The sequence below is a fragment of the Pungitius pungitius genome, chromosome 1, assembly GCF_949316345.1.
Source record: "Pungitius pungitius chromosome 1, fPunPun2.1, whole genome shotgun sequence".
NCBI lineage: Eukaryota > Metazoa > Chordata > Actinopteri > Perciformes > Gasterosteidae > Pungitius > Pungitius pungitius.
In genome coordinates this window covers 25,027,244-25,045,624 of record NC_084900.1, presented here as the reverse complement: position 1 = coordinate 25,045,624, position 18,381 = coordinate 25,027,244, and the positions used below count along the sequence as shown (strand labels likewise).

Below are 18,381 nucleotides of genomic sequence, written 5' to 3'. Positions count from 1 at the left end.
CTGCCGTTGCCACCGAGAACGTTTGTAGCAACAGAGTTGATGCGGTGCTGCAACTTCAGAGATTTCCTCAAACCATTTCTCCTTCTTCGGCTTTACACATAAGCACTTTTTTGAAGTAAGTTTACTTCGGATTTGGGGGGGGGGGGGGATGAGGGGGGATGAGTCATGGAATGGGAGGGGAGGAGAACACAGTAATGTACTCCCTCTTCTTCTCTCATTCTCAATCCCTTTTTATTCACTTTGAAGATGAAGGCACTTGCTCTGCCATGAAAAGGGATGAAAGGTAATCCACATTTTGAGATGGACATTGAAAAAAATACTTCTTTGACTCTAAGACATAATTTATGTAATCAACTTTATTTGTATTAATGAGATTCCCCTTGTTATTAATTTGGTATGTAACTGAATTCCTTTCTGTATTTTATTTGTTTTTTCTGAAGAATATTCCAGTAGCATGAATGCATGAAGTTTGTTTTTGAATTTTGACATCTTACATTTTTTATTCAATTCACCAATCCAATGTCTGAACAAATTGAATTCTTCTTTACAAAAGTTTGGACTTTATTTCTGTACTCTGGCTAAGCAACTTGCATTCAAAGTAACCAGAGAAATGCACTGATGTTTTATGAGCCGACTGACACAAATATTTCATTGTGTTTCTGGATATCATTCAGCAATTTTGTGTCGTTATATTTTATTAGAACTGAAGTTGTAGCTGCATATTTTGAGGGCTGGTAAGACACTTGGTTATCTGCTGCACACTGAAAGCCAGATCTACTCCAAAACAGACATGCGCAGTGATGGCTAGGTGAGATGTTTGCACAGATCGGTGGGTTTGTTAGCGTGCACAGTCGGCACAGTCTTTATTTTGGGTTAGATGTAGAAATTCTAAATGTATTGACTGGGCTTTATTTTCCATTGTCGGTAAATTACATTTACTGATTGTCTGAAGCAGTAATTTAATATGATTCAGTAAGGTGTATCACCTTTTAATGAAAGTCAGAACTTTAATATTTGGTCCGTCCTTTTTATGTAACCACAGCTTGAATTCTGAGATCTAATCTCTAAGGCTTTGCAGGATTTGGAAGTTCTCATTATTCCACCACAAGTTTCATATTGTTTAAACTGTTTCATCTTTTCTCATTTCATCTTTTCCCTAAAAAGTTTTGGTGGTTTGGGTATAGTGATTGCGGTGGGGAAAGCCCTGTAAGTCGTTAAGCCTGGCTCTTCCTTTGATTTCATTCAGACCTGCCATCGCTTTGATGCTCGTTCAGGCTGTGATGTCATGCTGGAAACGAATAGCCAAACAACTGGGAGCCACAAGGACGGCAGGCATCTATGGAGGCCTTCTTCAGTTTTTGTTATTGGCGGTAGGAAGAGAGCTGAGAAACAGTTCTTTTGTTCCTAGATGGTGAATAACTTTACCCTTCATCCCCCTAACGAATTAAAAGAAATCAGCAACACGATGTTTTTAGACACCACTCCCATTTAATCCGTCTGTTGTCTGAAAGGTCTGTGAGGGTGAATGAAGCGTCCTGTATTGACTGTCACTGATGCTTTTGAAGGTGCAATCATTAACCCCCCCCCCCCTCCCCCCCGTCAGATTGACAAATTGTGTTACTGTTCAGGCTCGGCGGGAGGCAACATATGCGGCACATCCAACACCACCGAGCTCACCTTCCAAATAGTCAGCGCTTGGTGTAAACGGCAGGAATTGTGGGCCGTCGCTTGTCATTGGATGACCTGGTCGGGCGATGACAAGCACATTGCTCATACCTTGGGGCCTCATTCTGGAGGAGCGCCTCTTCCAAGTTGAACCATTGTCACCTCGGTTTAGCCCTAGAAAACGATGCTCGCGGTGTAATGGAACATCGCACCTCGGTCACCCACGCGGAATATTGAAATATGATGTGCGTGTCTTGTGTCATGCTGCCTGTGACTCATTGCTTTTGGGTAAATGTTAGACTCTGCATGAGCCAGGAGATTGATTCTTTGGGTGTGTTGGGGATGACGGACTCATTTGTATTCACAGTGGCGGTTTGCTTGTTTGCCATGTGAAATAGTAAACATTCCTACCTAAAATGTCTTTGGTATGCTTTTCTGCAGACAGCAGTCTCCTGACGACCATTAATGGAGCACATTTGGACTGTGCTATAAGAAACCACCAAGCGTTGGTGTCCGTGATGCACCTCCTGCCGGAGAATGTCCTCATATCTGGGAAGGAGAACATTCCCGGGCTTGCAGCTTCTCCAACAGGTAAGCTCCACGTCTCCGAGAAGGTGTAAGGTCAAAGCAATGTGTGAACGGCCTCCGATGTCAACATGAGACGACTGCAATGAAGCCTTTGCTACTAGATTTGGATATTGTTGGAAAATGTCAAATTGGATGATTGTTCAGATAAGGTGAAAACACACACCCTAAAGTGTGATAGCAGTTCTAGTCTGTTTACGCATTCCTATAAAGTTATTCTTGTCAAGATGAGATTTTTAGAGCGTAATTCAGTGCTGTTAACAGCTCATGTGTGAGTGGGTTGTGGCCTGTGTTTCATTCATTCATTCCTTCATTTTGCATCTGTCAGTAGCCGTCCTGAGATAGAGGTAGGTCATTTGGTGTTTTTTTTCCAGAAAAAAAGGATATTTTTAATGGACGCATTCATATGTGTTTTGTGTCGACTGTGTTTCAGAATTGTATCTGTGATTCAGTAATTCATTTTAGGGCTTCTAGTAATCCAAAGCATGACATGGCTCATCCTAACTCCGTCAGCACATATCAAATAATCTGACAGAACACACTGCTCACGTGTGTTTCCCCAACGGCCAAGATAACAGGACATTTATCATGGTACCTAAAATCGGCCTTTTTCCCTGTTAACTTGGCTCCATTGGAAGCTGAAATGTCTGCAGTATTTAGAAAGTAAGTTTCTGAGGGGGAATGTAATAAAGTGTGACAGTGCGCAGCTCTAATCATTGGGAGTCAGTGGGAGGTATGGTAGGCGGCTAATCCTCTTCATGTTCTGGGGCAGTGAGCAGCACAGACCTAAGCTGCCTCTTAAGACCACAGCCACCGGTTTGATATTCATGGCGCCTTCAGAACGGTCCACCTCTGCGCTCCGGAGACGAGGGCTGCGACGAGCCGCCTGATGGCTGCATTACTCTCGAAGAGATTTGGATCACGCTTTGTTATGTCTGAAAAGGGTCGATTGTGGACCTCACAGACATTTTTGAGCTTCTCCAATCGACTCAATGTATGTCAACGGTTCAGATGTAAACGGGACGTTTGATACAAGTATTAAAATATGTTAACTAGACTATGTCAGTATATCATTAGTGTCCAGGGTGAGCAAACTTTATAACTACTCGGAACCCAACATGGAAAACTTCAGCTCACTCCATATGATAACAAAAATGGCTCTGAAAGTGGAATAAACATGGCTATACCACTTTATCAAACCATGCCTTTTCTGCTTGACTTCTTAGGTTTCTAGAACGTCTGGGGGGCCCTGATAAATGTTCTGGGGATGATGGAGAATGTCAGGGAACTTTGCAAATGGGTCACAAATGGGGATACACTGGAATATAGTTCACCGCTCGTCTCATACATGTATTGCAGACCCCAAGAGAACAGATGTTTTCTGAGCCTCAAAAAAAACAAGATGAACACACAGCAGGGAGAGGAATCTTTTGTTAGAGTCAGGAGAGCTGTAAATATAATATAATCATGCAAATGTCATCATGCTGTATCGCCCTACTTTTGCCAGGAGACTCTTTACTGAAGCCTCAGCTGCTGAAGATGCTGCCCTTTACCCTGCACAGACTGACCATCTCCCTCCAGCCGTCCCTGGAGAAGTTTGAGAGCCAGCTGCTGCAGCTGATCAATGACGACTGCCACAACACAGTAAGGCCCGGCTTCCATCAATCAGGGAGACAGTTATGGTGTCCTGAGATGTGTGAAAACACGTCCACTCTTCTTAAAATCCATATTCTGATACAGTGGCTATAAGGCTACTAAGAGTAGATGTTCTATAAAGAGAAGTCAACTACGGATACAGGGTCAAGGGAAATATATTATCTATTATTTTATGTTGCACATATGTAACCGCCTGCTTAGTTTAAATGTCCGTGGTGTGCAAACAAGTCACTCCATGGTTTAGGGGGAAACAAAACTCACAAACACATAGTCCCCAAAAACATTTCATCCTTCTGAACTACATTCCGCAAATTAAAGATGGTCACAATGGCTTAGGCACACCTCGGCCAAGATTAGTCCCTGCCGCCTGATGCTTTACTTTATCTCACTTTCTGTTTCTGCAGTGTGCGAGGACAAGCACTTTTACAGCTGCCAGTGCAATTTAGAGGCACATCACCTCCCAAACTAAATGGAGCTTATCTATTCTCTTCCCCTTTTTCTTGTCTTCAGAAACCCAGATGGTTAACTGTATTTGACAGGTGCATCTATGGACTATTTGTACAGTGGCTTTGCACAGGCCCTATCTGTCCACTTCAGCCTAAGTGAGACTTGTCTTTGGTATGAATGAAAATTGATATGACAGGGCTGTCACTCCACATCACTTCCGCGCTGCGCTTTGATAGTGCCCGGGCTAGATCGTCAAACTCAAATACAGGGGATCGAGCGTGTGTTTGGACCTTATTAAGGGGAGCAAATGGTAGAAACCAGTGCCTACCTTGTGCATTTATACTGTAGGTGTACTGAGATGTTTACTGTATGAACATAGCTGGTGGTTTTGGTTTCACATGCTGTTGTCGCTAGATAAGCACAGACTCTATATGTAAAAGTCTCTATATACATGGTTGGAAGTTTCCAACGTTAAAGTGAAATTGTTAAAAAATTGCATTTCAATGCAATTATTTTGCAGACTTTTTAGATTCTTGCAATATATAATTCGCAATAATAAGAGCCATAATTGTGCAGGTAACAAGGAAATTATGAAAAGAATATTAAATAATTAACAGACGAAGGGGACTGATTTCTTTCCACGCTCTTTGTCTGCAGCAAACAGGAAATTGGTTCTTGGTCTTTTTAATCAGCCAGAGGTTACGAATTTAGCTTCCGTCGTGCCTGTTTCAAATGAAATAAATCAATTAAAGAAGCTCTGTGAAGGTTTTATGCGAACAAACAAAAGTCATTCATTCAGTGTCCCAAAAAGCGTTGTTTGTTCTTGAGGTTAGACCTTAAGGACAAACACAACGCTTCTTGTGCACATACTCAAAGTATTTTGAATCCAGCATTGTTAACTTCCATGTTTACTAGCTTGCAGGGCTGCTCTTCACTGCTTTGTTTCAGTGGATCAGTGGAATAGAGTGACACCTGTATTATGCACTGCCTGTATGTGCATCCACGGGATGAAAGAGAGCGAGACTGAAAAAACTTTACCAGAGGTCCATAGCTCCACTTTTTACATTAAAATCAAAAGCAGCAGAAAGAAAGTAAATAATGAGAAAATGGATTAAATGAGGGTGCTGGTTCAGGTATTTTTCCCTTTTCTTCTATCCCCTTTAGTGCAGACTTGACCCTGCCACGGGCCAGGACCGTCATGGGAAGGCCTCTAGAACTGCCCCCATCCCAATGGGATGGAACTTGCTCTGTACAGACAAGCAATCCCAGATAAATTAATAAATCAAATTCAGTTATATTCAAAGAGAGGCTTGATGGCCCAAAGTGCCACCATGTTAATATTCATACTATTCTTAGGAAGGACCCAGGGCAGATTGTGACCAAAAAAAAGAAGGGCGGGATAGAGCACATTAATTAATACATGGACACACTGAAAAAATCCTTATTTAATGGGCACATTTTAAATTCCCAAAAGGTACAAACCCCACTTTCAGAGCCTCCCTCAGGACAATAATTGTTAACGCCTCTAGGGGCTGATAATGGGGATGAGGATTGGGCATTTTTTTGCTTTTTTTTGACTGGTGTTGAATGATATATTATGAACGGTACTAGACTGTGTTATAAAGTTCTATATATTGCAAAAGACGATTTAAACAGAGTCAGACTTTGACTACTAATGAGCGTCAATAAAAATCCGTCCATAATATTCTTTAGTCCTATATTGACTGGGTTGCATTAAAGGAAGCCTCTCTCCTGTAAGCCTTTTGTTTCAAAAGGTGATATCATCTATTCAGCTATTTTACATCCACTGCTTCCCTGGGCCGGGATCACAGTTGTGTGCTAAGCAACGCAGACCAGACATGCTAATGCTGGTGGTCAAGGCTTCCCAAGTGCAATCTGGATGTGTGTTTTGCATTTTTCTACCCAGGAGACGTAGTCATCTGAGTGGCATGCATACCCACTCACACAAGCTCCTTTCACTGTGAATGCGCAGTGGCTCTACTTTGAGCTCCATTTGGGTATCTGAACTCCTCAGCTTGTCTCTAAAAGATGTTGCTTTGTCCGCAGTTTGATCATTTTGGTCGCTGCAGCGAGGTCATGGTTAAATGTTCAGCCTCATCGTGGAGTCATAATATTGACGTCCACATATGGTCCTTTCCCCCGAAGCCGGAGAGCTTTTCCAAACAGCTTTTTTCCCCTTCTCAACATGGACTGTGCCTGTCCAGACATTTAACTTGTCCGGACAACTGCTTGGGTAAAAAAGTAGTGGCAAGACATGTGCTCGTTAGGTACAAAATATTACGTAATCCTGTATTTAATTAAATACAAACAAGGGAAAGTTACAACTTCTTTTCCACTGTGAGGTAGGTAAGTGACATGTTATAATAAAATAATCATCTCATTTTGGATTCTCGCGTGTGCAATGTTCTTTGAAGATCTTCACGAGTTGTGTATATTAGTAAAATGTTCCAAACTTTTTTTTAACTTCAGTGTTATGAAGAACATTCTCATGTCTGCGAGAGGTGTTAATACATGCAGAAGTCAGCTTGATTGCAACTTTTAATTAAATTGTGTGTGTGTGTGTGTGAGAGAATGTGAGCGAGAGGGTGAGACAGACAGAAAAAAGCGCGTGTGATCTCTGTGAGACCTTTAAAAGTGTGACTCCAGCTGGATTGTCATCAAGCTGTCTCCGAAGTGATGCTGACACCTCACCTGCCAACTCACTTGCACCGCAACGTGAGAGGAGTTGTGTGCGTATCCGTGACTCCGTGCCAGCTCGTCCGCGATTAAATTGGTATCGAGTGACAAGAGAACGAAGAGGGCTGCGTGTGGCGGTAGAATGTACGGTGCCGAATGAGACAAATCCTTTATGCTGGCTGCTGGTCTGACATCATACAGTCTTCACATAATCTCCCCATAAGCAATGCTATTTTTAGCCCGAAAAAACCCCATCACAGAGCGTGGCTTCTTTTTACAGTCCACTTTCCCATATATTATACAGCCTGCGCCCTCCTTGATGTGCTTTCCGTGTGAAATGTGGGAGCTACTTATAGCTTCACAGCACGCGTTAATGAGCACAGGGGCTGGTTTGAAGATTCGTCAAGAACCTCGACAAACACGCTCTGACCTAGAGTTTAAAAAGAAAAAAATCTATGACTGTTCATTTTGAGGGTTGCTGGAACACGTCCACTTTGCCCCAGTTTGAGCGAAGCCAGAGGCAGAACTACCTTTAGTGACCTGTATCAGGAATCGGGAAAATTTATTGCCAAAATATGTTTGACATACAAGGAATTTGGTGCGTAACAACGGACAGAAAGACAATGGACAACAAGACAAATGAGATATGAAAGGGCCTGAGATCTTGTTTATTTTATGCGTGTCAGACCTTGGCCCAGGATCAATAAACCTTGGTGCACATAAGATGACGAAGAGGAGGAGACAAGGCGGCGAGGACTGAAGCCACGCCGCAGGCAGAACAAAACCCCTTAGGCCGATTTAAAGAATGGAAAAAAGGCTTTTGCAGCAAAGCTCCAGGAAGTTTTCATTCGTTCCAGAAGAAGAAATCTCACTCAAAAGTAGGAACTGCCCCCGTGGACTTGGAATCAAAAGAAAAGACAAAAGGTGTGTGTATTTCTGAAATAGTCTCGCACTTTGTTCTCCAAGGACACAGAGTTTGGTCGTACCTACTGAAGTGCAAGCGCAGCGCCTTCTCCCTTTCATTGTCAGGCCTGCAGCTACTGTAAGGGATGCGCCGCAAAGGAATGGTGTTCACTACACTTGCGCTCACACATCAGTTGTTTATGAAAGTAGTAGTGATGGACGATCCAGTAAGTCAGACCCTCTTTAGCATGAATTTATTTGCCAAAACAAACAAAGTGACCTCCGGGAGACGCGTCGGCCACCAGTTAGGTCTCAACCATCGGCTTGGCACTCTCAGGAGTCTGTTGGAAGTCGCTGCACCTTTCGTCTGGGCAAATTGTGTTTTTGAAGTTTTTCCGATTCAAATTTCCATTTTAAACACAAGCCTCCTTTTTTATCAGACCAGTTTGATCTGATTAAAGGAGGCTTGTGTTTCTCCGTGACCCTCATGGGACAAAGGTCTTTAAAGGTGCAGTGTGGAGGGGAACTGCAATGGCCCACGTGGAAATGCTTGTGATCTATTCATTTCGTATAGTCCGTTATGGGCTATTGTAGGACCCGCTCCATATGGATGCCCCCCCCCCCCCCCCAAGTAGATCTAAACTGCTCATTCTGAGGTAACGAAAACACAATGATTTTTAGGTTCAGGTTATTTTACACCCAAGAAAACCTGCCAATAAATCCACCTACACACTGTTCCTTTAAATGTCTTGTCAACATGGTTTTGTTGACTGACAAGAGTCAGTGTATTTTCATCTCTTTCTAACTCCCAGCCATTTTTCCTTTGGCAATTCAAGAGCTGCCTAAGGCATGGCTTAGAATTCTATAGATAACGATTCCACACAGACTTTGATGTGCTCCTATCCAGTGTTATTAATCGATTGCATTGCATTAGGCCTGTGTCTTTTATTCTTTGTTAATTTCATGTTGGAGAAAATGGGTTTTATGAATACCTTTCCTGTATTAAAGCATTAATTGCTTTGTAGTAATATTCAATAATAATTAAATGATTTGCCATGCTATATTTTGTGAATTTAAATAATTACCTTCTATTTTAGTGACTAGTTGTGTAGTGATAAGTAAGTTGTAGTTAATTTGTGGTCCTAAGCACTTACTTTTCCAAGTGTTGTTTAGTCAAAAGTATTTCTTATCTATCAGGGCTTTGATAACTCCCTTTTCTGATTAATTCCTAGTTCCAAGATGTTTTCAATTTTACAAACACATGAAAATGAATGTTAACTTTCTGCTCCGTGCCCCAAAGACTATAGAAAACACACACTCAATAGATTATTTTCCTTCTGTAAACACTCAATAGATTATTTTCCTTCTGTAAACACTCAATCGAGAAGCAAATACATATTACTCCTCCGGGAGCTTTTCCAAAAATGAAATGTTTATTGTTTGACCTGCTATTGCAGATCTATATCTTACAGTTTTTTTCGATTGCTAAACGACAGTGAGCACAACTGGAACTACATGTGCAAAACTCTAACTACAGTCTGCACTACCAACAGTCACCTGAGCTAAACAGTTCACATCACCTGCAAAACTCACTCCAAGCAACATAACTCTTAACACATGGCTCAAAACAGGCTCAGTGCAGCCAAACACTATGCACAACCCTCACTGAGATAACACACACTGTCACTCAGAACACACTGAGAGTAAAAACACTAGCATCAAACACCAATACAGAAAATACTACATTTTCATATTTACAGTTTGAACAATTTCAGTGACTTCATAGAAAGTAATATTTTCTTCAATGAAAAGATTGACATTCTTTCACATGATTTATTTTATTTACATTTTTAGAACATAACATTTCTTTAAGGTAAATGAAAATTAGCAGTTTGCTTCAATAGTCTGTACTGTAATTTACAGAATTACAGTAATGAGAAAAAAAAGGTAGAAACTAAAAGTACATACTTTACAGTAATTCTAACAAATAATTGAGGGGCTAATCCTGCCTCTCTCTAGCATCAGGCCACAGGTTTTCGTCAACATCACATCTAATGTTCTCTCTTGCCATGCACCTATATACACTCACCGGCCACTTTATTAGGTACACCTGTCCAACTGCTTGTTAACACTTAATTTCTAAGCAGCCAATCACATGGCGGCAACTCAGTGCATTTAGGCATGTAGACATTGTCAAGACAATCTCCTGCAGTTCAAACCGAGCATCAGTATGGGGAAGAAAGGTGATTTGAGTGACTTTGAACGTGGCATGATTGTTGGTGCCAGAAGGGCTGGTCTGAGTATTTCAGAAACTGCTAATCTACTGGGATTTTCACGCACAACCATCTCTAGGGTTTACAGAGAATGGTCCGAAAAAGAAAAAACATCCAGTGAGCGGCAGTTCTGTGGGCGGAAATGCCTTGTTGATGCCAGAGGTCAGAGGAGAATGGCCAGACTGGTTCGAGCTGATAGAAGGGCAACAGTGACTCAAATAACCACCCGTTACAACCAAGGTGGGCATTAGAGCATCTCTGAACGCACAGTACGTCGAACTTTGAGGCAGATGGGCTACAGCAGCAGAAGACCACACCGGGTGCCACTCCTTTCAGCTAAGAACAGGAAACTGAGGCTACAATTTGCACAAGCTCATCAAAATTGGACAATAGAAGATTGGAAAAACGTTGCCTGGTCTGATGAGTCTCGATTTCTGCTGCGACATTCGGATGGTAGGGTCAGAATTTGGCGTCTACAACATGAAAGCGTGGATCCATCCTGCCTTGTATCAACGGTTCAGGCTGGTGGTGGTGGTGTCATGGTGTGGGGAATATTTTCTTGGCACTCTTTGGGCCCCTTGGTACCAATTGAGCATCGTTGCAACGCCACAGCCTACCTGAGTATTGTTGCTGACCATGTCCATCCCTTTATGACCACAATGTACCCAACTTCTGATGGCTACTTTCAGCAGGATAAAGCGCCATGTCATAAAGCTGGAATCATCTCAGACTGGTTTCTTGAACATGACAATGAGTTCGCTGTACTCAAATGGCCTCCACAATCACCAGATCTCAATCCAATAGAGCATCTTTGGGATGTGGTGGAACGGGAGATTCGCATCATGGATGTGCAGCCGACAAATCTGCGGCAACTGTGTGATGCCATCATGTCAATATGGACCAAACTCCCTGAGGAATGCTTCCAGCACCTTGTTGAATCTATGCCACGAAGAATTGAGGCAGTTCTGAAGGCAAAAGGGGGTCCAACCCGTTACTAGCAGGGGGTACCTAATAAAGTGGCCGGTGAGTGTATATATATATATATATTTTGTGTGTGTTCACTAACAAGTCTAAAACAAGACACCTGCTTAGTCTTTCAGCTGAAATTGCAATCAGCAGTGTTTGAAAGGCACAAGGCTGAAATCTATTCTGTTTTGAATGTGTGGTTCACAGTTTTGACAGCAGTGTGTTAGCATTTGAACAAAGTGCTGTAAATCCACAGTGTTGTGCAGGTTGTGGTTAAAGTCATGGGATAAGTGTGTAGAGTTTTGAAAACTGTGTTCAAGCAATGAAAAATGAACTAGAGTTTGGTCCACATGAGCTGCTGCTGTGCAGACTGTAGTTACAGTTTTGCACATGTAGTTCCAGTTGTGCTTACTGTCGTTTAGCAATCGAAAAAAACTGTAAGCAGGAATAAATGGGCTTGGAGCTCAGTGCCACAGAGTGTGGAACTCAGAAGATATTTAGAGACGCGCTAAGGGTGGAATTTGTTGGCAATAAGAATACTTTTAAGACGATAGCAGCCTCATCCTTTTGACGTTATGGATTTGCACGCTTGTGTCGTGTTTGTGTTCCTAGTTGGACTGTTCTAGTCTCTTTCCAAGTGGAACCAAACATGTCCTCATGGCGGTGTACCATGTGCACTCCATCGATTGGCGATGAGATTTATCATGTTTAGCGACGACGACTCGCCTGAGAAGGAGGGAGGCAACGGAGTGAGTGCGTGTTTGACTTTAATATTTTTGGTTGTGAATAGTGATTTATCAGTGGAAGCTCTGTGCCAGTTAAAATCTGTTAAGGAGCAGGAGAGTGGGAGGATGAGAGCGGCATGCTAATGATGCTGCCACTGTTTCATGCCATGGATGACTCACCCTCAACATGGGGGAGCTAACATCCACTGTGTGGGCAGCAACACGGACGCACACACACACACACACACGTCTTGACATGGATGCAGATGTGCCTGACTTCTGTGTTATCAGTTGGTCAAAACCAGATAAGTTAACTGCCAGCAAGCATCCTCTCCGCGACTTTAGGTGGTGTGCGTGAAACTATAAGGTACGAGACACACCGTTGTGGGCTCTTGATAATTGGCTTATACAAAACTCATGTGGGACATAATTTAATCTGCTTTCTTTCTCTCGCACTCTTTTCCTCTCTTTCTCACACAACCCTTGAGATGACAGTTGCCATCTGTGGAGTTATTGTTATCTTTTTAAACACCCTACACATTGATTTCACAAAGTACTGACACAAAAACATACTGCTGAACACCTGATGGCTTTTAAGGTGCCATACAGAGAAAGACATACATTTACCAACTATGTTTTCAGCTTTTATTTGTCTTTTATAGCTTCTAAGTGCAACATTTTCCACAACACGTTACATTTATGTAAGGAAGAAATGAAATGGCGACGAATGAAACAAGATTAGATCTGGCCAGAATTAATAGATGCCAGCAATTTTTGTGCAGCCATGACAGATCCTTCCTGTTCTTATGCTGACATGTGACAAAGGACTGAAAGGCAGGCTCTTTCACATAATGCTTCTAATAAGCTGAATAATAACTCTGATATTAGACAAAAGATGCCCATCTCAGCCGAAGCATTTATACATGCAATTGCCATAATTATTTTCTGATAACACACACATGCACGCACGCACGCACAGCTTGTATACCCTCTATATACTGTATGTGTGTGTGTGTGTGTATTTGAGCAGCAATAATGACAAACAGATAATTAAATGTAATGAGGTATAATATGAGTAATCAGAATTAAGTGGAGGCATTATTAATTATATTGTCAAGACGTGTGAAAAGATGCAATTATCCTATGAGTCATATATCATCTGTATTATTTTGCTCATTATATCCTTCAGTTGAACTCTTTGGGAGCTTTGTCACTCTTTCAGATGAAGACATTTTCCCCAGTAACATGATTAGGACACACAATAGATGCGCAATTAGTCTGATGGGACTCGATACTTCTATAAGTTCATTTTCTTTACTTCAAAAGGTACTAAATTCCAAAGCTGGAGCACATGTATTACTGCAGGATTGCCCCTGCAATTGCCCCCATAAACTTTGGCAGACAAATAACATGGAGGGACTCTTTGCAGTAATCTGAGATCTGAGTAAAAACTAAGCCTCTTTATTTCGTGCAGGTGCATCAGCTTATATAGACAGTCACATGACACACACCTGAAATGCATCAGCAATAATTGGGAGCACAATCAGTTGTCATTATTCAATTAACAGTCTTGTTTTTTTTTTTAAACCAGTGAGTGGAAGTGACCATATTTGGCTGCCACTTTAGGCAGTGTCTTGCTTGGTGGAAGGAGCTGCCAAAGTAAGCAGGGTAGAAGCTCAATACATATCAATTATCTGTCAAACGCTTTGTTCACACTGTCTTTAAAAGTCCTCAATAAATAATGTAATTATGAGTAGTATTAAATGAGTACAATATTGTTCAGAAAACCAAATTGGGACTTGTTATGGATCAGCGCCTCTCAGCCCAGTCAAGACCATTTATGAAGTCCCTACTTGGTGATTACAGGGTCAAGACCCATTTTCTGCCTCAAGCGTCTTCTGCCCAAGTTGGAGCTATTAGAGAGAGCTTGCTTTCTCACTTCATCTCCTGCCCTTTGAGCACAAAAGAAATAACCTTCAAAAACTAATTCATCCTCCTCTGAAAATCGACACCCATTTTGCCTCAAATTCTCACAACGAGGCAGCTGCCGCCTGCTCTCCGTATCTCGTCCGACTGTCATTATTTCTAAATTCCGTCTAAATGACTTTCTTTCTTCTTCAGCAGTTTCATTTTATTCAAATGACAGTGTCCCCAACTGAATCAATTTTGCTTACCAATATGTCATCCTCACCTCTCTGTCTCCCACTGACTCCCCCAGCAGTTGAAGCGGTAAATTGAATCCAAGACAAAACTTTGTTACTATTGCATGATGAGAATGCAATTTCCAGGTGTGAATACCCAAGTGAGGAAGTAATCTTCCACTTCTGTACTTTTTTTGGATTGAAATGCAGGTGATGGAAGGAAGAACAAAAACAACCCCCCCCCCCCCCCATAAAAATAAAATAGGCAGAAACATGTGTAAATAGCATGTGGATTGCAATTCAAACGTTACGCTCTACAATCCGCCACAGAAATGTAAGAGCTTTATCTGTTCAATTCTTCTTTCCAAGATAACATATCTTTTTCTACCAGAGTTATCTTCCCCTTTCTGGTGGGCGATTTATTCTCAACACAGATTTCAAAGGAATACAGTTTTGTTTTCCTCGACAATGAAGAATTATTATTAACGTGTGTTTTGCAGGTTCACCGTTTGCAATAAGTGGTCTGCCTCTTCAGCCGCAGACTACCAGGCACGAGTAGAAACCATCACAGATGATGTTGAGGCATTGGCTTCGATGCCTTTTCTCTCAGCATACTGTTTTCCAAACGGAAATGGATGGTTAAGCCAAACAGTTAAGTCCTCCGTTCACAACGCCCACACTAGGTGACTTGTGTAATCGTGAGCCAAAAAACCCGCCACCGACTCTTCCCTTACAATGCGCTGCTTTTGTTTACTCTGTTAACAAAGCTCTAAAACAAACGGCCTCCAAAAGCATGCAAATTAGTCCCATTGTGCCTCCCCCGTCCTTTCCCTTTTAATGACACAAACAGCATCCAGGCATGTTAGCCGCGAGGAACCTCCGCTCCCTGTAACCCAGGTGTCGCTGAAGGGACCACGTCGATCGGTTACAGCTGGCTGCTTTAGCAATTTGTCCTTTTTTTTTTGCTTCCAAGATGATCTGGGAGAATTTCAAAAAATGTGACATAAAAGCGGGAGACAACAGGCTTACGTGCGCGTGGAATAAGAGACTCGCACCCACCGGTGCGCTCGCCACTCAGCACAGTCGCTCTTCTGTGACTCTGGAAATGGAGTATAATTTCACTTGGGGGGCCATTTCATTGTTCCCTCTAAGCTTCTTAGCTCTAAAATATTCATATTTCTGGCGAGGGTGGAAGAAGTCTGTGACGGCAGCAGAGAGAGAAAAACGGGGAGGAGGGGTGTGAGGAGAGAGGCGCAAAGAACAGAAAACAGCACTTTAACTGATGTTCTCTTATAAACAACTTTCTCCTTGTCTTTCTTCATTTTCACTGTGAAATTCTTCATGGCAGACCTGTCCAACTAGAGGCAAAGCCATTTCTATGTCATCACTCCCAGCTCAGGCTGCAGAGGAGGAAGGAGGCATCAATAATATAACAATTATAATCTGGATGTCATTCCATTATTTACATTATTTATCTTAGACATACGCTTGCTGCCCCATGTCAAAAAAAAATGTTCGCTAGGTCAGTTTGGATTAAAAAAATTTAAAAAAGTAAACTCTTACAAGGGTTGTAATGGGGTAAGAAATTACTTTGTTCAGCCTTGTGAAAAAAAACCCAGTTCTAATTGCTAGGTATACATGGTAAAAGAAAGCTATAGGTTAAGTGTGCATATCTGAATTAAATGCAATGAAATACAGGTGAAATTTGGAAATGCTACAACCATGTCGCAAAACTTCAATCTCTTCTCATGACCTTCACAGGGTCCAGTGCAATGCTCGTTGACGTCTGTTCCTTGGTTGATGAAACAATTAAGGACGGGATATTGCCTCTTTCTGTGCTGGAATCTGTGCTAAACCAAACTGACGATAAGCTTTGATGACAACAACGCTGCTATATTAGGTTGTTACAAGTTGAATTAGAGATTAATTTGACGCAGGGCATCAACTGCCACCCAATTTTACAGCTTCATCAATCAAGTCCAAGACCTGCGTCCAAATTTTATCAGTCAGGAAATTTTGGACCAAATTCACAGAACAGGGCAGCTCGAGACACTTTATGGGGGGCTGTACATTTTCTATACACCCCAAAACAGAAGAAAATTGACTTGAACATTGCAATACAATATTTTTTAGGAGATCCTATAATAAATTGCATTAAACACAAGATAATTCAGTTGTCCAAAGCAATGGGTGAGACCACCTAAATATGTTAATGTGAATATGCAAATGGATGAATATGTTCCTGCTACTAAAACCATGTTTGTGCCCATTCAACATAATAACTTGTCAACAAGATAGACATAATTATATCCTCTTAACTGTAGACCGCACACAAAGGGATTCAATGTTTCATTTTTTTTCCCTCATCACATTGTTATTGTGCATGCGGTCGGGTACGTCACAGCGCGGCGGGTACACCTTTGTTCTGGCATTTAGACGACAAGCGTTAATTGAACAATAATAACCTCTGTTATCCAGCTGGTTATGTAACACTCTCTGAGCAAATGCATTAGTGAGTCACCTCCTCCTCTCTTAGGTAAATACAAATGTGAACGCACCTACAGACAAGGTCTGTATCAATCGTGCCAACAAAACACAGCACTCGAGACAAGACAAGCTTTTAGATATTTAATAGTAACCACGTGAGCCTTTTTGAGAAGGACCTTAATCTTCCATCAACACGAGAAAAATATGGTTCACCGAGGAGCACAGATTACCCGTCGCCTGTAAGTGGAAAGAATGAGAGACGATAACAAGAGGAAGGTAGGTAGCAGAGAGAGCGATGGAGTCAGTGCAGAGCTGTAATATCAGCAGAGCAGCGAGCCGTGCTGCACGTGGGCTGCACAGTAGCCTGGCAGGCTCCCGCTGCCACTGCTTTAAAAGACAAACCCAAAGCTGAATTGATATGCTAATTTGATTGAGAAGCCGTGGGTGGATATGGAGAAGGTTTTAAGCAGCGAGGGGAAAAACCGGGCAGAGAGAATGACAAGAAAAGCGAGCGAGCGAGCGAAAAGGAAGGAAGGGAGAGTGTGGGAGTGAGAGATGCGACGGAGGGAGGGAAGAGGTTGAAATGAAACAAATGGGAAGGAGTGGGACGCGGGGCCAGCTCAGCGTGGCTCTGCACTTCAGGGTGAGAGTTTACAGTCAATCACTGAGCGGTTGTCAGTCAGCTGTGCATCGTAAGTGGCAGCTGCGACAGCACATGTTGACTCTTAAAAAAAAATAATTTGTTGATTCAAATTGAACAAAAAATAATTAATTGATTACGCACAGTTTCACAACAGATCATTTTTATCATCTGTAATGACATTTTACGTCCCATGGCTGAGGACATATAATGTCAATATTTCATAGAAACAACGACGACAACTATAGCTATAAAACACCATTATTAACCGTGTGACCTTAAAAGACCATTTTATTTTACATGACTAATATCATTATAAAAGTAAAGCAAGGCCATTGGTAAACAGAACGAGTTGTTTGTTTTCCGTCAGAGGGACGGAGTTAAGTGCCACTTATTAAAGCCTGATAGAAGATTCAGTTAATCGGAAGCTAAATGTTTCTGTACAAGTGCAAAGTAGAGTACCACAGCTGCTATGGGGACGTTGTGGAGAGATTAAAAGGAGGAGCTGTCATTGAATCCTTGTAAGGACTTCAGTCTAAATCCATAGATTAGCCATCATCATCGTTGTTTATAACACAACAATATGCATTTTTATGTTCAATACTATATGTTTGTCTCTAAATAGTATTTCTTGGACCATCAAACAAATGTTTTCTGGATTTTGCTGACGGGATTTCATGAGTTTCTCCACCAAAAATCACACAAAATCAGCACTTTGTGGTAACGTTGTGTTTACCAGAGATCTGCTAATACGTTTCTTCACGTTTAGAATCTCAAGGCATCGGACCCTGTGCTTTGGATAATACTTTTTGCTATTAACATATGCCATCGCTTTAACATGTTCCACCATGGTAACTAAGGGGCTAGGCTCAAAAGCACACAAATGAATAGGGGTATATAGGGGTGGTATGTTTTCTGTTTGTGTTGTAACTCTTCCTCTCACTGGTTGTCAGAAACAACTGGGACCAGAGGCCACTCTGAGAACAGTCGTCATCCAGGAAAGGAGGCTTCGTGTCGGGGTCCACAACGGCTGGTGTTTCCTCGACAAGCCTCAAGTGGTGGTGCTGGAGCCCGTAGCGGCGGGGTCAAGAGGTCGAGCCGACAGCACCTCCAAGCAGAGCACCCCGGTCAAGGACAGGTGAGCGGAGGACAGGAGGTTCAGTGAGGGCTTTGCTGTCGGCTACATGAGGTGCTGG

General features: G+C 42.1%; 1 protein-coding gene across 3 annotated transcripts in view; it reads left to right on the top strand.

Annotated features, from left to right (window-relative positions):
- The window catches only part of nphp4 (nephronophthisis 4), a 114,390-nt gene that overhangs the window by 21,726 nt on the left and 74,283 nt on the right, over positions 1-18,381 (top strand). For all 3 annotated transcript variants that reach the window (XM_037478490.2, XM_037478489.2, XM_062563576.1), the window contains exons 6-8: positions 2,107-2,256; positions 3,758-3,894; positions 18,139-18,323. In XM_037478490.2, the coding sequence (XP_037334387.2) occupies positions 2,107-2,256; positions 3,758-3,894; positions 18,139-18,323 (472 nt within the window). The remainder of the gene's footprint in view (positions 1-2,106; positions 2,257-3,757; positions 3,895-18,138; positions 18,324-18,381) is intronic.